At 36.9% G+C, this 19,652-nt stretch overlaps 3 protein-coding genes across 3 annotated transcripts; 2 read left to right on the forward strand and 1 right to left on the reverse strand.

Annotated features, from left to right (window-relative positions):
- Positions 1-527: 527 nt before the first annotated feature.
- Positions 528-7,833, reverse strand: LOC125839703 (uncharacterized). Its single transcript, XM_049518693.1, has 11 exons — positions 7,476-7,833; positions 6,329-6,450; positions 6,081-6,241; positions 4,501-4,573; positions 4,362-4,392; positions 3,523-3,818; positions 3,087-3,335; positions 2,093-2,194; positions 1,794-1,844; positions 1,536-1,623; positions 528-881 (listed from the first exon to the last, which is right to left on the reverse strand). Exons 1-11 carry the CDS (start codon positions 7,654-7,656, stop codon positions 712-714), a joined length of 1,524 nt encoding a protein of 507 aa, XP_049374650.1. The 5' UTR covers positions 7,657-7,833; the 3' UTR covers positions 528-711.
- A 1,034-nt stretch (positions 7,834-8,867) lies between these two features.
- Positions 8,868-13,497, forward strand: LOC125839632 (DEAD-box ATP-dependent RNA helicase 32). The gene is made up of 8 exons (XM_049518631.1): positions 8,868-9,367; positions 9,820-10,095; positions 10,598-10,921; positions 11,203-11,394; positions 11,527-11,682; positions 11,797-12,233; positions 12,543-12,706; positions 13,053-13,497. The coding sequence occupies exons 1-8, from the start codon at positions 8,993-8,995 to the stop codon at positions 13,394-13,396; spliced, it is 2,268 nt and encodes a 755-aa protein (XP_049374588.1). The 5' UTR covers positions 8,868-8,992; the 3' UTR covers positions 13,397-13,497.
- A 711-nt stretch (positions 13,498-14,208) lies between these two features.
- On the forward strand, positions 14,209-18,017 carry LOC125839750 (polyadenylate-binding protein RBP45). The gene is made up of 7 exons (XM_049518748.1): positions 14,209-14,618; positions 15,158-15,623; positions 16,963-17,018; positions 17,094-17,224; positions 17,310-17,406; positions 17,480-17,647; positions 17,811-18,017. The coding sequence occupies exons 1-7, from the start codon at positions 14,289-14,291 to the stop codon at positions 17,811-17,813; spliced, it is 1,251 nt and encodes a 416-aa protein (XP_049374705.1). The 5' UTR covers positions 14,209-14,288; the 3' UTR covers positions 17,814-18,017.
- The last annotated feature ends 1,635 nt before the right edge of the window (positions 18,018-19,652 follow it).

Raw genomic sequence — 19,652 nt, forward strand, 5'->3', positions numbered from 1 at the left:
CCTTGCAAGACACTTGTGGGATTACACTGAGTATATCTTGATGTGCATGAACTTCGTTTTTAACAGGATTACTCAGATACTTCCTTTTTTGGTTCATCTTGAATATACTTAATTGCGATATTCACCAAACAACATGTCATAGTTTGGAGACCAATAACATTACAACAGTATTTATAAAAAAAGATTAGGACCTATCTTAGAATAGTATACAATTGAATCCAAGAAATGGATTTGGCCAAAATATAACTTGACACTGAAAATGAAATGTGGAAAAAATCTTACAATAAATAGTTCACATCCAGAAGATCAAGCTTATATGACAGGTTTTGATAAACCAAATCCACATTAGCTTAACGCATCAAACTTAAAGAGCTATAACAAACCTATTAATTTCAAGCCGAGTGTATCATACAAAAGTGCAAATTTTCGACGCCCAAAAATTTGTGTTCCTGCAGTTCAAAACTGGAAAATCCATCTCCTTTGGATATCACAACCAAAACAAGACCCGCCCGAGTGAACTCTTCCTCTACCTCCAAACAAAAACAACTTCATGCGTAACTCAATATACAATGTTAATGCCTCTCCCTAACAAAGAATAACCTGCTCATACTACAAGACCAAAAACTTAGAAAAGAATCACACTGCCAGAGATTGAGAAGAAACGAAAAAGGAATCTCAATAGGCAGCATCATTTCAACTACAGAAGTATATTCACACAAACTTGTTAGGCACAAAACCATTAGGTACTGGGAATTGCATAGGCCGCATAACAGGAAAAGACGCCTGTGTAATAGGAATGCTTGGTATAGTGAATGGTTGTTGGAGCCCTGTTATGACTGGGGGAGTCATATACAACTGCAGTGCTTGTGGTGCTGTACTTCCTGCAGCAAGGGATGGACTAAGGTTATTGTGCTAGAAAAATACAGATAGAGTTATTGTGCTAGTAAAATACAGATAACTTGTTACAGTACTATCATATGTAAATAACTGCTTTAACAATCCAATATCCACATCACATCATCATTCAGGTGATAAAGTTGGCAGCAAGTTGTAGTTAGCCACAAATTGTTGTTCATCATCTAGTTGAAATTGCAAGCTAATGTAAAATAGGACACAAATTCATTCTCAACAAACATATTATAGTCCTGATAGTCAAACAAAAAAAAAATGATCAGCTAAGGTATCAACAATTGCTAAAGCTTTCCACCAGTTCTATCTGCTGCTACTATCAGCACTGCTGCATCCACAGCTTTTGGTCATCTACCTTGTACAGGGATAAAGCTTTTAAAAGTCTTCATCCTTAGATCCTGGTGTGCAAGCTTGAACTTTTGATATAACTATTTGCTACAGCTACTATTATTAGCAGCAATAGCATTTAACTAGTTCTTATACTAAAACAGACTATAGATCATTATGCATTCCGGACCCTGAATATAAATAGCTGAGGCTACTAGCAACTATTGGTTTGAACTCAAGACATAGTAGACGTTTGGACCATTTCTGGTTATACCATTAAATGTGCCATGAACGCGTACCTTGATGCTTAGGAGGATGGACCTGATGTGGAATTAATAGAGGACGTGTGGATACTTGAGGGAACCCTGCAGCACTCTGAACAATATCCTTTTGACAAGATATCAGAGAGAAGAATCAGGAAATTGAAACACATAATACTCGAAGAAAATCAGATAAGAGGAAAGTAACAAAAGGCAATCCAAGTATATTGGAAAATGAACATCTACCGTCAGAAAATTTTTGTCCCAAAATAAGCTACACAAAGCAATTCGTCTTACATGAGAAACAGGATGCATATAAACAAGTGGTCCCAACCGTCCAACCATAACCTGAAAACATAAAGAATTTTAGAAGTGGCATTAGCATCTGCAACCATCTTACAAGCACAAAAATAATGACAGGATGACATGATTTTGTCCTGAGGACGTCAATTTAGTAATAGGGCCACAGTCCTCGACATGCTAAACCTCAATGACTCTACAACTACAGCGGCAGAGCTTTCTTTCCAGCCTAACAAAATAAACGGCATCAGAAAGACAAAGTCGCATGGTAATTTCTCAAGAAAAAATTCCCTTACATTTTGAGAATTTGGATGCACATAACCAGTTGCAGCCTGAAGGTGATGATACTGACTGCCATACCTTGCCGGCTGAGTCCTGCTTCCCATGTATCCAATTGTCTGCATGTTAACAACGAAAAGCTTCAGACACTATGCAGCAGCATCAAACAGTAATAACTGATTCTATATAAGTATGACATCGAATAATGGAGGTGATTGGTTTAACTTGTCTGATATTAAGCCGTAGCAACTAATTTGAAAGGGCATCTGGTGAATGTCATTGCTAACTAAGAAAGCAGCACCTCTTTGATAAACTGCATATTATAATACCAAGAAGAAGAATCCCAATTACTTTCTTCTACCTTCAAAATTGTTTCTTCATACAACAGAAAAATATAATATGCTTTCTGGGAAACCATTGTCTTCCTCTTTTTTTTTTTTTGTATGACCGTGGTGTTTGGGCCAGCTTTCGCCACCCTCGACTAATTCCACACGATACCTACCACCTACCACAAGCAACAAGTACCATCATGTAACTATGTCTACCAAGGCTAGGACAGATGGGTAGAATAACCTAATGTTTTTGTCTCCGCTGGGATTTGAACATGAGACCTCATGACTCTCAACCACTAGGCCACAACTTTTCTTTACCTCTTCTTTTTATTGACATATATATATCAATTAACTTCCCTAAATGTATATCAGTGATATAATTAGATTAGATGAAGCACAGAATTGCATTATAGTCTCCATTACAAACCGACATGCTAGTCTCCAAACACCATCCAGCAGAGGTCTGCTGTGGTTATGTAAGTAAGATACAACTTCTTGTGGTCAATATGAATGGTTGGTTAAGGTACAAAGATATGGTGGTCAATCAACCCAAACAATTTTTTAATCAGTAAATAAATCCAAGTTACTCAGAGCAAACAGCAACTCCAATTGTCAGAAAAGTAAAGCAGGGAGCAGGTGCTGCGTTTTCAAAGTAAAGATAAGTAATGTAATCACATACCGGTTGAGCATACTGTACATCCAAGCCACCATTTCCAGCTGCCAAATTATTATATGAGACAAACTTAACAGGCACAGATGGATGAGGAGCAAAGGGGGTAATTCCAACTTCAGGCTCTGCTGTAACAACAGGTACTACAGGACAGGAATCTGGCACGTAAGCCATCGTTGGCACCACAGGAGGTGTAACAGTTCTATGCTGCAAAGTTGATGGAGAAAATATCTTTGCCCCAGGGTTGAGCTTAGATTCCTAGAGAGAAAGAAAATCTACAGTCATAAATCTTCTTAGATGATGAATAATATAGGATCAACAAGGAGAAGAATTTCCAAAATCTCGAAGTACCACGATAATTTTGACATCACCATATAACCTTGATTACATGGAACAACTAAGAATCATGCACCGACAACAATGGACCCCACTAAGTTCACTTTACCTTTGTGCTAGCATTATGAATTGAACCTCGTGAAGGCACCAAATCAGCTGGAGCTGATGATGAGCTGACGCATGAGACTGAGGTGATTGGAGCACCAGAGGAAGTAGGGCCCAAACAAGGAGTTTTTCCTGGAGTCTGCTGCTCATGACTGTGCCTATCATTATTCCGATCATCAAGTTTGGTTGAGGAAAGAGGAGGACTACCATGAGATATTCCATTTGATGACAACTCCAAGTTTTTTATGAAGGTAACATTCTCGAGGGCATTTGCTTGAGCTTGAGTAACAGAAACATCCACTGCAAGTGAAAAAATTGTAATACCATTCTTGACTGACATTCTTTTGGTTTATGATAATATATACACTACATAAAGAGCTCAAAGATCTCATTGTCCAGAAGCAATCATTAATTTGTTATGAGTTCTATTGCAGAATAAGGAAATAGCATGTTAAGGTAAGGATTTCCCTTCACCATTAAGTATTGACACCATTCTCAGCAGGAACAGAGTCACAAAAGTTGATTCAATTTTTTTTTCCTTTTCTTTCTTTTAAGTAATATGTGGGGGGCAACAGTGCCTTTTCCACTTTTCCGGTTTCCCCCTAGGTGACACGAGTGTCCCTTCCATAAGGACAACCCTCTTTTGTCCATTGATCTAATTCTTTAATAGCATTTTTTAATTGGTTATACAGAATTATAAGTGATGGAAATCAGAGATTTGGGTGAATATGATTCATAACTCAGTCAATGAGAGACGCCTGCCTAATCTGTTTTCCACCCACCAACAGGTCCACATGAATTGATATGTTCCTGTGAGAACTGAAGGATTGAACAAATACTCACCATTTGAGCTTGAGCCTTGAACTTCAAGGATCTGCAAAATGAAAATAAAAAACAAAATATACGTTCATTAATCAATAGCAAATAGATCACATCTTTTTATATCTCAATTAGTGCTCAGCCAATGTTAGGATTAACATACAGTTCTCTCCCTTAGAGACTCATGGCTCTCTCTGCGATCACTTTGCTTATTGATTAAGCTATTTCGCACATATCTGTCATAGTTGACATGAATGGAAATAAGTTAGTGCCCAGTTGACCATGTAGATAAGAAAAATCAAGGTTATGAGAAGTGAGATAATAATCTCATGAGAGGAAGGGCAGAAACCCAGCAGGTATCAGATATTGAGGCGACTTGCCCAAAATTTACTGTTCATCTGATAGCAATACTGCAAATATTAGCGATGCATTGTGTTGATTCAGCAGTAATAAGATGGTAAAAATAATTTATGCCAGAGAACTCCAATTTTGACTTTACACCTAATTTTGCTAAAGAAATCACACCCCCTCTTTAAAAAGAGAAAGAAAAACCTTCAGGAAGTATGTATACATCATGGAGAGCAAGTCCTACAAAAGCACATGTCTGTATAGGTTTTGCCCTTTTGTTTAATAATATATTTAGTTCATCAGAAAAAAACCTCTCAATATGAATCTGATTTTACGTGCTTTACCATCTCACTGTCTAAGTAATTATCTCTCCTTTTCTCATTTACGTGTGCATGTACCCTTTATCAGATGTGATAATTCCTTTTAAATCTTTTCCAAGCTTGTAACATCTGCTTTTTAACAAATTTCATCTTGTAGGTACATTATGCACTCCTACGTAATATTTTTGGTTTCACATTCATCCCATAGCAATGTTATCAACAGCAAAACCCATAGAAAAGTGTGCGTGCTATAGTGCAGAAATGCACAAATGAAGAGGAAGATCAAAATATATAGTAAAGCAAGAAAAAAACTATAAACACGAAAAACAATGATATGAACCAAATATTGTGAATTTGCAATTAATGAAGAGAAAACCATATCAATCAAGTTCAGAAATTACATAAAGTTAATGGCTCAAATACAACTTTCACATTTAGACTAGTGACTAAGTAATTCTCACTAACTTTCTACTCAAGCATTCTTAATCAATAATATTTTTATCCATCAAAAAATTTATCAAACAATAAATACTATCGAAATTTATTTGAAGCATCGTTCTTTTAAAGATGGAGACCATAGTTACTGTGTGTGCATGATGCAGCACTAAGATGCTACTTAAATAAGGTGAACTGCCTCACTTGAAGTCCCCTGAGTTTCAGGGTTTAAGTGCACCTTAAGCAGGCTTTTATCAACACTATTATATAGAGCTTACTTATCACTTTATTTGGCATCTTCCTATCACAGTGCACTCCTCCCAGAACACCCTCTATAAAATCATCACAAGACTAGTGATGCGACAAACAAATACATTTGGGTGAACAAGCTTTCCAACTTAACTTATCAGCCTATCTATGAAACAAAAGACAGTTAACCAAACTGATTAAGAAATTACTTTAACATTATTACTTATCTGCTCTATATACTCATCACTTGCTTTCAATAATTTAATTGCAAATATGAAGAACAAGCCAAAGTCATGTCTGCCAGAACATTAGGAAGCTTTTCCAGGCAAAAGCTAATAGATCATGAGGCACTTCCAACAATGAATCAATAGTGAGTCTTGCCAACACAAACCTTTCTTTACTAGCTTTCTCTCCATCCACGGTAGACACCTTGGACTTTGTTGCTTTCATCTCCTTTTTGGTGTATTCAGGATAAGTTATATTGCTACAAACAGTTCTTGCATTATCCCCATCTAAATGTCCTTGAATACTATCAGCAGATAGGATAACCCCCTGCAAAGCACAAATATCAGCAGTTTAAAAAGGACCACCATATAGGCAACAAATAGACATTGCAAATTGGAATGTCTAAAAGCATACCTTTGCGACAACTTGGACAAGATCTTCAGACAGAATTATGAGTGTCTCTATCAAACTTCCACGTTCTACATTCGCCTCTCGACTACCCTTCTTAATCATCTTTGCCCTCTTCAAAACAATAGCTAATCCAAGTATCAAAAGAGAGAGAGGATAATCAGAACTCTTGCAAGTCCCTTACTTGGTAAGCTAAACTCTTAATCAATGCAACCGTTAATACCGCAATCAATAACTCAAAGCAACTAACCCTTAAATCCTAAATTATTGAAATCAATTGTATGAACCCTACATAACCATTCCACACTATTCCTTTCTATAAAAGCCATAAAATGTACAGAATCAAAGACTGGAATATACTCACATTCATCATTTGAAATGAAAATACGGAAAAATACAACAACATACCCATTGCAGTCCCACGAAGTAGGGTCTGGGGAGGGTAGAGTGTACACAAATCATATCCTACCTCAGAGGTAGGGGGCTATTTTCGATAAGACCATCGGCTCAAGAAAAAACAGTCCAAAACAATCCAGAAAAAAGAAGTAACAAAAGTACAAGAATTAACAAATAATAATAAAACAACACATAGTAGCAGAACAGAAACTACAACAAAATAGTACGATAATCAAGGTACAAGGAATCAATAGATAGGTAACAAACATCAAACAACAGGAAACTAAAGGAGCAATATTATGACTAGTAATGTGAATGGACAACAATACAAGGTACTGCTACCTACTAACCTAATCTAAGTGCTTCACACCCTCCTATCTAACGCCATGTCCTCGTAAACTGCAGCTAACCAACTAACCTACTATCCTAATCTGACTGCTCCACACCCTCTTATCTAAGCTCATGTCATCAGTAAGCTTAAATCGCCTTTATCTAAGGACATGTCCTCCTCATTAAGCTGGAAATGTATCATATGCCACCTAATCACCTCACCCCCAACAAATAATAAATGAAAATGGTCTACAACAGGACACAACAAAACAAAAAAATCAAAACAAAATCATGGAAACATCCAGATCGGATGCCGGAACTGATCTGCTCCAAACAAAAATCCCACAACAACAACTACCCATAATCAAAAATCACAATATAGCTAAAGGGTCATGATAAAATCAAAAAGGGTGTCGAGAATACTCACCATATTCATCATCTACGCAAGCAGTGTGAAAAATACCCGAATAAACACCACCATCTTTGATATAAACATCAACCGGTAGCCCAATAATACACATAGTAGTAAATAACAAAGCATCTCTCAGTGTAGCACCGACGCCGTTCTCCTCTTCCGGCATGAATCTTCCTCCTTTTTTGTAACCCATAGCTCACTTCCTGGCTCTTGAAAACTCTACAATATCAGATGTATATTGATTTGTATAAATCCTGTATAGTATGTATCTTGAAATTGCAAAGAAATCTGAAGAAAAAATTGTTGATTTTTGCAGAAATTTACTGATATTATTATTATGTGATGAAAAAAAATTAGGAAATTGAATCGAACGTATAAAAAGGAAGACGAAGGAACTATATATTTGCTATCGGTTTGTTGCTTAGATGCCCTTCGTAGTTATGATAAATCTACTATTGGCTCATTGATATTTGTTGTTTCCGGTTTTGCCCTTGGCAAATATAGAACAACATAACATACTTCGTCTAATCTCATAAGTAGTGTCTATAAAGAATGTTTGTGTTCGCAATCTTATTTATACCTAAACTCAAAGGTTTACTCCTAAACGTGAAGTTTTGTAGGCAAAAAGATACATATCTTATGAGTGTTTCATGTCAAACAATGCAAGTTTTATGTAACATTACATGCACTTAAAATCACTTGTTTCAAGTTTCTTCTTTTAGGCCTTAATAAACATCGAAATAGCTTGCAATTATGAGAAGTCGAACTTGACTAGATAAGAGATACTTTTAAGAGAACAAAATTTTCAATTCAATTGTTCAGTATAAGAGATGTAATAACATTATGTATACTTATCTTGACCAAGTTTACTTCCAACTTTCAAGTTTATGCATTCGATATTGAACAATATAATTTTATCAAATGTCTCCTACTTAGAGGAATAATAAGTTGGAATTAACTACGGTTTGGAGTTGGAAAACATAAGAAAAATTACTTCAAATTACTCTTTTGTTTTTTTTAGTTGTCACGATAAAAAATTGCACAATTTTTAAGAAAAAACTAAATAGGAGTGTAGTTTAACTAATACAACTATATTCCTTCTTAATTCTTTTATTTTTATATATTTATATGTCTTAATTCTAAAAATAATTAATGCTAAGGGCAAAGTTGAAAAAATAATAATTAGTTTTCTCTAGATTGCTTAAATTTACAATTAAGAACAAATATTTTTAGTTCACATGACAACTAAAAAGAAATCAAAGAGTCCAAAATCTCATATGGAGTAACAAATTAATGCAACCAATTACCAAAACAATAATCATCAAGTGAATTAAATTGTGATCTGTTTAATAAATTAACCCGTTTGACCCGCCCCATATAATACGTTAAGTGGCCCAAATCCGAACCTTAAATCTTGCCAAAACCCTCCCCGCCGCCGTCATCATCACCGGTTCTTCCTTAAATTCTCGCCGCCGTTCACATTTTGCTCACCGGCGAAACACTTCCATCAATAAGCAATTGCAAAAGGTATGGGAAAGCATGCACCTAAGTCACGGAAAGTTAAAATACAGAACCGGTTATCAGAGGTTCATGAAATTGAGCTTCTGGAGGAATGGATAGAATCAGGTAAACCGGAATCCGGTTCAAATCCGTTGTCGCTTGAGCCATTACCACATAAAGCTCCAGTTGGACGTCTTCCTGATGGTTCATTCTCTAGGTATGCTGGTTGTGATAGGTTCAGTCAATTGCCGGTTTCTAAGAAAACTAAAGATGGGTTAACTCAGTGCAAATACAAAACTATGACCGATATTCAAAGAGCTTCTCTGCCACACTCTCTTTGCGGTCGTGATATTCTTGGTGCGGCGAAAACTGGTTCTGGAAAGACGTTGGCTTTTGTTATTCCGGTACGTTTTGAGTTAAAAATCGAAAACACAGCTAAAGTATCCATTTTTTCGAGTTTCATAGCTGAACTATTAAGCTTGCTAGGTGAACTATAAACAACTGTTTATCAAAACACATCTCATCATCGCACCATCATTTTGATAGTTGAGGCCTGTTATGATAAATAGCTGGTGATATTTGTAGTGCAGGCATTCAGTTGGGATATAGTATGAATTTGGCTTCACACGGTATGAGCTGTCTGTAAGATAGCTCTTATTCATGTTAATCATCCCCTTGTTTTTTCTCTACAAAAGAATGTAGATGTCCAATCTCTTATGTGGTTGTCGCATCGTTATTCAATTTGTTAAGTGAAATGTTGCTTCCATAGTTCCATGTTAATTTTTGGCGCTTGAATCCCTTATCTTTAGTAGTGTAATTTCTTGGTTTTTTACCATCTTAATAATTTCATTTCTAGGTGCTAGAGAAATTGTATAAAGCTCGATGGGGACCAGAGGACGGTGTTGGATGCATCATAATGTCTCCCACAAGGGAGTTAGCAGGTCAACTTTTTGAAGTACTTAAATCTGTTGGGAAACATCATGGCTTTAGTGCTGGCCTTCTGATTGGTGGCCGCAAAGATGTTGATGCTGAAAAAGAGCATGTTAATGGACTGAACATCCTGGTCTGTACTCCTGGTCGGCTTCTTCAGCATATGGATGAGACACCAAATTTTGATTGTTCACAACTTCAGGTCCAGTTAACAACTCTTTCCCCCTTCCTCTCCTAAGCTCTTTTACCATGTCTTGTCCTTGATAAGAGGCAGGGAGTAAATACTGTATCATCAAGAATTGGTTTCTGATTTGCTCCTACTTAATTAATGCTAGTGTAGACTACCTTCCACGAAAACAATGCTATAGTTTACTCATCACAGCGTACTAATTATGATTGTATAGCATCTAGGGACAGATTGACTCCCTCATTTTTTACCTTGGTGGGGTTTGGAACCTGCTTCATTTACCTTTTCTCTGCTACGTTTAGTGGAGGCATAGCTATTGAACAGTTGTCTGTTGATGCTACTACAATTTTCGAACTTATTGTCTTTTATTTATTATTTATTCTATTTCAATTGTTTCTTCAAAGAAACATCCTTTCTTTGTGAAAATACTTGTCTAACTGTCTTCATCCTATGCATTAGTATCATGCATGTTTATTTAGTTGTTGACTTGGGTGCATCTTTTCTGGCCAGGGAACAGGTTTTAGTTCTTGATGAAGCAGATCGTATTCTTGATGTGGGGTTTAAGAGGGATCTAAATGCAATCATTTCACAATTGCCTAAACATAGGCAGACCTTATTGTTTTCAGCAACCCAGACCAAGTCTGTCCAAGATCTGGCAAGGCTCAGCCTGAAAGACCCTGAATATTTGGGTGTACACGAGGAGTCCGATACTGCGACTCCCAACCGCTTACAACAAACAGCAATGCTTGTTCCTCTTGATAAGAAATTTGACATGTTGTGGAGTTTTATAAAGGCACATCTTAACTCAAGGATATTGGTTTTCCTATCAAGCTGCAAGCAGGTATCTGAACTTCTTCTTGGGGTTCTGTGAAATTGAGAATTCACACTTGACATTGAACATCTTATCGTAAGATGACATGAATATTGCACTTCATCTTAGAGCGCTGTTGATTTTAGTACCTAACATCAACAAGCACTAATGACCTCGCTATATCACCTGTTTTCGAAAAGGAAAATTATCTATATGCTATATTGAATCGGGTTTCAGAGTATTCAACAGCTAAAACTTTTGCTCTTAATTTTCTGGTGATTTAAATTTTTTTACTGTTCCCAATTCAACAGGTAAAATTTGTTTTTGAAACTTTCAAAAAACTCCGTCCTGGGATTCCCCTCAAGTGTCTTCATGGAAGGATGAAGCAAGATAGAAGGATGGGAATTTATTCCCAATTTTGTGAACAACGTTCTGTTCTGTTCTCCACTGATGTTGCTTCGAGGGGACTTGATTTTAATAAGGCGGTTGATTGGGTTGTCCAGGTTAGTTCTTAATGTTTTTAGAGTCCAAAGCCTGAAATGAAACTAGTGATTTTTCATCCGTTGAAGGTTGTTGATGCTATTGTAAAGAAACTAGAAAGTTTGACACGTATATGATGCAAACTCACCTTTCAGGTGGACTGTCCTGAAGATTGTGCTGCTTACATACACAGAGTTGGCCGCACTGCTCGTTACCTTTCAGGCGGAAGATCTGTTTTATTCGTGATGCCATCTGAAATGAAGATACTTGAAAAGTTGGAAGAGAAAAAGATCCCCCTTCGAGTTATCAAGGTAGTATTTCATCCACTTTTGTTTAACAACTGAAGTTGAGGACATAAAATTATAATTTATCTCTTTTGCAAAGCATCTTGTTGTTTTGTTGTCTAATTATCAAGTGTGAAACAGGCAAATGAAAAGAGAATACAGTCTGTCTCGGATCTACTTGCTTCTTTATTGGTCAAGTACCCTGATCTACAACATCTGGCTCAAAGGGCTTTCGTGACATATTTGAAGTCCATACACAAACAGAGAGATAAAGAGATTTTTGATGTTACAAAACTTCCTATTGATGAATTCTCTGCTTCATTGGGTCTTCCTATGACCCCAAAGATCCGATTTCTGAAACAGAAACTGAAAGGGAAGACAGTGTCTGAAGCATTATCTCTCATACCAGAGAACACAAGCAATGATAATTTGTTGGAATTTCCAATTAAGGAGCCAGAATTTCCAATTAAGGATCCAGATGCAGGTAAATCAGATGTAGAGGAAGTGGATGAAGACATCCTTCTAGCTAAGGAGACACAAGAAGGCGGAGAAAATATTAACAGCAAAGGAGATGATATGTATGTTAACTACTTTTCTGATTTGTCTATTAGATGTGTAGAACTTTTTTCTTTTAAGCAAGATGGCATTAGCTTAGCAGAATGGATTTGTTGGTAATCTTACTTGCATTGCCTGGTGGAAGTGCAATTTTAGAAAATCTCTCATTAAGCAATGGCCTGCTAACCTTAAATATATGCTGATTTTTCATCTCCATAATACTCTTCTTGCTATGCCCCTTATATTTTTTTAGCTGCTTCACATTTTTTTAATGTTTATTATGATCTTCATTGTGATTGATTTTGTTTCCTGTTATTTGAATTGTTTTGTAGGCTGGCCACTAGAGTTACGAAGAAAAAGAAACTAAAGATCAATGTCCACAGACCAGTAGGGACAAGGGTTGTGTTTGATGAGGAAGGGAACACCTTACCTCCTCTTGCAAGATTAGCAGCCTCAAGCAGTGGTGCAGACTCTGTTCAACTCAACAAAGAAAAAGGTACTACTGATAAATCCAAGAGTCTCAAAAGCTTTGGTTTCAATATCTTGTGCTATTTAAAATTGTCCTTTTTATTATATCTAAGCAATATCCGGGGAACACTAGAACTTTGCTGCTCTTTTTAGTTCAACACTTTGAACTTGCATTCCGAGTCGGTCTATATGGTGCATGCATATTCTGCTTACTGTGCAGCTAAATTTGGTTATTCAACCCTAGTCATTTGTTCAGGCGAGAAGTGATTATTTGCTTTGCTGATGCTAAGTCATTGCTAGATATGTATTACTGCATATTTTCAATTGCATCTGTTGCTTTCTTACACCTTGTTCTATTCTTGCTGATGATGCAGTAAATCAGAGATACGCTGAGTTAAGAAAGAACCTGAAGGTGGCTGACAAGGAAGACAAGGATTTGGACCGCAAACGTCGCAAAGAAAAACGAATCAAGGAGAAGATGAAGAATAAGAGGGGGAGAGAGGAAGAAGAGGAGGAAGATGAAGAGCTCTCCGGGTCAGACATGGAAACCCCCAGAGGTAGAGTCGACAAGAAAACAAAGATATATTTCGACAGTGATGACGAGGATGGCGAGAGGAGAGGGGACATGGCTAAAAAGGAGGGTATTGCTGCTGATGCTATATCTTTGGCAGAGCAAGAAGAACTGGCTCTGAAGTTGCTAAATTCCATGCACTCATAATGGAACAACATTTTGGTAGCTGTAATTTATATTATTCTCACTTCTCAGCATCAATGCTGTTATTATAGTACCTTGAATAGGTAGAAATTATTGGGTCACTTATAAGGCAAACATGAAGATGATTAAGCTTATATGTAGTTGCTTTCATGCACAATTTAAGTAAAATGTAATGTTTTTGTGCTTGGAAGATAATACTAGAGAATATGTTTCTGTGGTTTTGTACTCATTAGGAAATTATCCTTCATTTGCTCAAATTACGACTTATTTCAATTTTATTAGGCACTTTCTCATTCAAATTTTGGAAATCCTTTTGTTTGTGTTCTTTAGTGTTTATAAGGTAGTTAAGTCAACTACATAAATTATGTCATATTCTTTAATTATACACGTCGATCTCCAAAATGAGAAAAATCTCTCAAAGTGAGGTTTGGAGAGGACTACATGAATATGCCTCTGCCTACTACGATCTGCACAGAGCTCCACCTAGCCAAAGATATGAACAGGCTAGTAATAAAAATACCTTTCAATCATCTACTAACTTTAACTTTCGAATTCATGACCTCCATCACCTCCTATAATTAGTGGAGGTGACATTTTAAATAATTACCTTATTTCACAAATATTTTATTCAAAATTTGGACTAAAAATATCTAACAAAAGCACTTTATCATGTATTCAGGTGCTCGGATCGTCCTTGAATCATATGGGTTGGGCTAACAAAAGGCCCAAATATCCATTCCGTTAAACGGGTCCTCTGCTGACTAGTTCTTACAAAGGCCCACGTACGCACCCCCCCACCCCCACCCCAAGAACCTTATCTTCGTCACCGTTCCTTTTTTTTTCCTCTTTCATACCCCTAGGGTTTCATCTTAGCTCGTTTGATTTCGCCTGAAAAATGATGCCACAAAGTGGAGTTGCTCAGCCAGCAATGGCACCTATGTCAATGGATCAGTATCAGCAGCAAGCTCCGCCGACGCAGCAGCAACAACAATGGATGATGCAACCTCCGCAAGCTCAACAACCTCAATTTCAACCTCAGGCTCAACCTTCTTGGGGTCAACAGCAGCAACAGCCATCGCAACCTATGTCTCAACAGTATGGTGCGACTAATCCTAGCCCTAGCTCGAATGTTAATCCAAATGAGCTTCGGTCTCTTTGGATTGGGGACTTGCAGTATTGGATGGATGAGAATTATCTTTCCACTTGTTTCTATCACACCGGCGAGGTAATTTACTATTCGTTTTCTGCAATTTTTAGAGGACGATTGTTTAATTAAAGGAGAAATTAATATTAGGAAGTTCTGATTTCTTAGGTGGTTATAGAGCTTGGTGATGTTGTTTATGCTACGAAAATGATGGAGTATCTTATTTGTGATACAGTATAATGATCTGTAATGTTGTTTTTTGGGAGATGGTAGTTAAAAGTTCTTTCATTTTCATGTCGAGCCTGCTGATTGCATTTGTACGTGGAGTCGATTGGATTTGGGAAGATTGCCTTGTCATTTTAAATTTCCCTTATGCCTTTGGTTGCAAATTTTATGTTACTTAGGTGATTGGTAGAAGAGGATGGGGTTGGAAACTAATATCAAAGATTTGGAAAAAAATGAAAACTTGGTGGTGAATTTAGAAGACGTGTTGAGGGGTTTGAAAGTTTCCTAGAGGAAAGGGTGGAAACCAATGGGAAAGATCAATATTTGCCTTAATTATATTAGCTTGTATTTTTTTATTTTGCACTATGATGATGACTTCATTGTTTTTTCTGCAGCTTGTTTCTGCTAAGGTCATCAGGAACAAGCAAAGTGGCCAGTCTGAAGGTTATGGATTCCTCGAATTCAGGAGTCATGCAGCTGCAGAAACTGTTTTACAAACATATAATGGCGCCTTGATGCCAAATGTGGAACAGAATTTCCGTATGAACTGGGCATCTCTTGGTGCCGGTGAGAGGCGAGATGATTCACCCGAGTATACAATATTTGTTGGTGATTTGGCTGCTGATGTGACGGATTATGTGCTACAAGAGACATTCAAACCCGTGTATTCATCAGTAAAAGGTGCAAAAGTTGTAACAGATAGAATTACTGGACGTACCAAGGGATATGGATTTGTCAAGTTCGCTGATGAGAGTGAACAATTGCGTGCTATGACTGAAATGAATGGTGTACTTTGTTCATCTAGGCCCATGAGGATTGGCCCGGCTGCAAACAAGAAACCAATGGGTACCCCCCAGAAAGGTATGGCCGTGTCACCCTTTCATCTGCTATGCTGAAGGTGGACCTTTTTTGTTCTTTTTTTGTTTGCAGTTTGAACTGTACTGTTTGTTGTCTGCATTCCTGATATGGGGCACACAAAGATGCCATAAATCTCTTGATGTGTTCAGAGTCTATAAGTTGATTGTTCTTTAAGCTTTGCGCTTGAAGTAGTGGAATCATTAAGATCCTTTTCTTCCAGTACTTAACTTTCTACACTTGGGGGAATTTAATTGTTTCAAAATGTGCACAAACTTATAAAACTCGTGTTGTCTCAAAGCAGGAAACAGAGAGGCTCTCATATGGGGGCCTGGAACTGATTTCAGCTGAAATGATTCCACTTTAGTGCGTGGCCTCATTTTAGGTCAGTGTATTTGTTTATGTCACGCTTCCTTACTTCGTATTCTTGTGGCATCTTATGCTACATTCAGTTAATTTCCAGTTCCTGAATTACTATTACAAGCCTTCGTAAATTATTTTCATTTCTATCAAAATTTAAATTTCCTTCTTTCATTTTACCAGTTTATTTAATTCCTCAGCTGGCCTTGTGTTATTTCAGTTAGGATCTATCTTGTACACCTTTAAATAATGCTGCGGCAAGCTGTTTCAGTTCATTTCCTTACAATTCTTTTCCTTCTTTTGTGTGTCACGTTCACAGCTGTCTGTGTTAATGGTGTTTGCTACCAAGTCTGGGGACTCAACTTGATCTATCAACACCTTTTCAGCTCATCTCCCTATGAACTGCCTTAACAGTCTTTTTTAAGGCATAATACATAAACATGTGCCTATTTGTAGGGTGCCATGTAGGACGAATGTGCCTATTTGTTCAATTTTATAAAAGTTTAAGTGCCTACTTGTGCACACCCAAAGTTAAAGGTCATAGTTGCCAGTTAACGCCAGTATTACGCCTTTTTTTAACAAGGGTCCATGCCACAAACATTGGACTTTTAAATTCATGTCTTTCAAAGGGCGTGCATTCACGTGTAGGCTATAAAGAAATGCTTATGGATACTTATTTGTTTTAATTTTGTGTTTTTTATGTGTTTGAATGCATTCATCTGTTTCCCCTGCTCATGGATTTTCTTTCCAGAACATGTGTGGAAATGTAAAATAATTGTTATAATGAATTAGAAGGACCTCACACTCTACTATCTACATGTATAAAGCTTAGGTCAATTGCTGTGTAGCCTGTCTTTGTTTCTTCTTTTATCCTCTTGTGTTTCTGTCCATTTCTCTCTACGTGCTGGAGAGTCAAATTTCTGACCATAGATGCTATAGCACTTTTTGATGATTACATTTCTACTCACATCTTTTACCATTGCAGCTACCTACCAAAATCCTCAAGCTACTCAAGGCGAAAGTGACCCCAATAATACAACTGTGGGTAGCTTGTTTCGATGTTAAGTTTGTTTTTCTAGTATATGCACTTCTAACCTTTCATACTCAAATGAACAGATATTTGTTGGTGGTTTGGATCCCAGTGTTGCAGAAGAACATTTGCGACAAGTTTTCTCCCCATACGGTGAATTGGTTCACGTGAAAATAGTGGCTGGAAAGCGCTGTGGCTTTGTTCAGTTTGGTAGTAGGTAATGCCAGATGCAATTAATAATGTCTATTGCTAGATTTCTTGTCCATGTTCTTTTCTTATGTTCTATCACTCGGCATTTCCAGAGCTTCTGCTGAGCAGGCTTTGTCAAGCTTGAATGGCACACAATTGGGAGGACAAAGCATTCGGCTTTCTTGGGGGCGTAGCCCCTCTAACAAACAGGTTTTTGGCCTATCTTTGCTGTGTTAAACTTAGACAAATCAGCTTTTGTGCTGACTGTGATTATTCTATGTAGTCCGACCAGACTCAATGGGGTGGTAGTGCTGGTGGTGGTGCTGGTGCTGGTGCATATTATGGGTATGCCCAAGGATATGAGGCTTATGGATATGCTCCTCCCGCTCAGGACCCTAATATGTATTACGGGAATTACCCAGGATATGGGAATTATCAGCAGCCACAGCAGGTATGACAAATATGGCCTTGAAGGTCTGGCTTGCCATTTTGCATTCCCTGAGTTAGGCCTTTTCACTTTCTGGATAGTCTAGGATTTCGTTGGGACTTTCTTATGGCTATATCTGCATCTTCTTCAACAGTATTTGCTCATCCGTTGTTCTCTTCATTTGCAGTGATGTTAATTATTTTCAAGGAGGCTAAGAAGTAGACGACGTTCAAGTTTCCAGTGCTTAGGCTGATCTTTCCCCTCGGTGTGACTGGTTGTACAATGATTTGATAAACTGAGTGATTGTGAGTTTTTGTGGGACATTTTCTTTTCTCCTGTCTGTAACTTTGAGTTTGCTATGACACTAACGTGTACTGAAACATTCCGAGCAGTATCTTGACCTGTGTGTAAACTTTGTTAAGTTTTTTCTTACCATTTCCTGTATTCGATTGCATTTGGTTTAATGTTCGTTCAGATTTAATTGTGAGCAGCATCTAGTAAATCTGATGCTTATAATTGACGAATAAAGATGCTAGAATAGCTGTATTTTAATCTGAAAGAGATGTGAAATTCTTTAGCTGGTTTTATCAATTTCTACTCTTTATTCACAACTAGGGGTGGCAAAATCAAATCCAATCTCGTATGTGATAGAAAATAGCATTCACAGCGGAAGCATACCAGAATCATACATCTTGCATGAGTATAGACAACAATCACAAATATGTATCACATACAAGGTATGCTGAAAATTAACTCAGGACTACCTCTTGAAGCGTGTGCAGATATCTTGAAGCAAATCTGACTCCAGCTCTACAGTCTTCTGCAGTGATCCCAATTAACAATTGAACTACCTCAATACTTGGGTGGGCAAGTATTGTATAGAATACTGAATTGACTCTCTAGGTAAGAAGAATCCCTACTTATAGAGCTCTCTTCCTAGTCCAAAGAGGATTCCTTTTTCTTTCAAGAAAACCAAGAAACACACGTTTCTTTTTCCAAGAAGGAACACGTTTCTCTTTTTTCTTTTTACCAAAAAAATAAGATTCTGAGTTCTAGTTAAATTGGGCACTGGAGGGACCACAGAATTTATTACTGAGGCTTCCTATTATGGAAATAATTCCAAATAATTAATTTGAATTATTCTTACCATAATAAATTACAAATCATTCCACTAAAAATTCGTAAGTGCACTCCTCTATATATATTTCGAAATTCACCATTAAACACTTATGTAATTCCCCATGTTAAGATTCCAGATACTAATCAATAAATTAAATTACTAACGAATTTAATTCAATGATTAATTTCCTTTAGAGCAACACTTAACTTATTTCATGTGCGAGATTCATAAATCTACCGGCCGGGTTTACACATGAAAACTTATAAGTTTCTCATAAAAAGGTGTATCACCAATATATATTATTATCATCCAATCTACCAGGCATATTGACCCATCTCAGAATCTCACCTTTTAATAAATCAAAACAATAATTAATATATACAGATCATAATCGTTATATCAAGATTAAGAATATAAGTACATTTAACAATTTAGAGAATATGTTTTTATCAGTTAGTCTAAAACCTCTATCTCTGCTTGGTCCCGTTCAATACATACAAAATGCACTAGCACGAGAAGTTAGAACTATACCATTCTCATAATCAAGATAAATTACATTTAATCTCGTGCTACAATCTTTCTGATGGTTTTGTCCAAAATTTCCATCTACGATTGTGAACTATAACTTTTAACTTATAAGAACCGATGATTTAATCTTCTGTGTATAAGCTTAAACTCTATACACCAAATCATCTACTATATAAGTTAAGGACACATATATGACAATTGATCTATTTAATGTAACACTTTATTAAATTGAATAAATGAATAAACAATTGTTCAATAATAATACTTTATCAAAACGCATGGTTAATAGTATATCCTAACAGTATGTTGGGTAAGTTTGAATGGGTTATTTTTAACTTATTTTTTTAATCAAACCCAACCTTCTCTGTCATCCCCTCCCCT

Source organism: Solanum verrucosum, unplaced genomic scaffold (genome assembly GCF_900185275.1).
Source record: "Solanum verrucosum unplaced genomic scaffold, falcon-dt-bn FXZP01000277.1, whole genome shotgun sequence".
In the NCBI taxonomy this organism is placed as follows: Eukaryota; Viridiplantae; Streptophyta; class Magnoliopsida; order Solanales; family Solanaceae; genus Solanum; species Solanum verrucosum.

What these genes read in the sequence shown, in the direction of transcription:
- LOC125839750 (XM_049518748.1), top strand. Translation starts at nt 14,289, where the DNA reads ATGATGCCACAAAGTGGAGTTGCTCAGCCAGCAATGGCACCTATGTCA. An exon ending in AATGGGTACCCCCCAGAAAG is followed by an intron (nt 15,624 to 16,962) that starts GTATGGCCGTGT and finishes TTACCATTGCAG; the next exon opens with CTACCTACCAAAATCCTCAA. An exon ending in GTAGCCCCTCTAACAAACAG is followed by an intron (nt 17,407 to 17,479) that starts GTTTTTGGCCTA and finishes TATTCTATGTAG; the next exon opens with TCCGACCAGACTCAATGGGG.
- LOC125839703 (XM_049518693.1), bottom strand. Translation starts at nt 7,656, where the DNA reads ATGGGTTACAAAAAAGGAGGAAGATTCATGCCGGAAGAGGAGAACGGC. An exon ending in TTGCGTAGATGATGAATATG is followed by an intron (nt 6,451 to 7,475) that starts GTGAGTATTCTC and finishes TACTTGGATTAG; the next exon opens with CTATTGTTTTGAAGAGGGCA. An exon ending in GAGAAAGCTAGTAAAGAAAG is followed by an intron (nt 4,574 to 6,080) that starts GTTTGTGTTGGC and finishes CAACTATGACAG; the next exon opens with ATATGTGCGAAATAGCTTAA.
- LOC125839632 (XM_049518631.1), top strand. Translation starts at nt 8,993, where the DNA reads ATGGGAAAGCATGCACCTAAGTCACGGAAAGTTAAAATACAGAACCGG. An exon ending in CGTTGGCTTTTGTTATTCCG is followed by an intron (nt 9,368 to 9,819) that starts GTACGTTTTGAG and finishes TTTCATTTCTAG; the next exon opens with GTGCTAGAGAAATTGTATAA. An exon ending in AACAGCAAAGGAGATGATAT is followed by an intron (nt 12,234 to 12,542) that starts GTATGTTAACTA and finishes ATTGTTTTGTAG; the next exon opens with GCTGGCCACTAGAGTTACGA.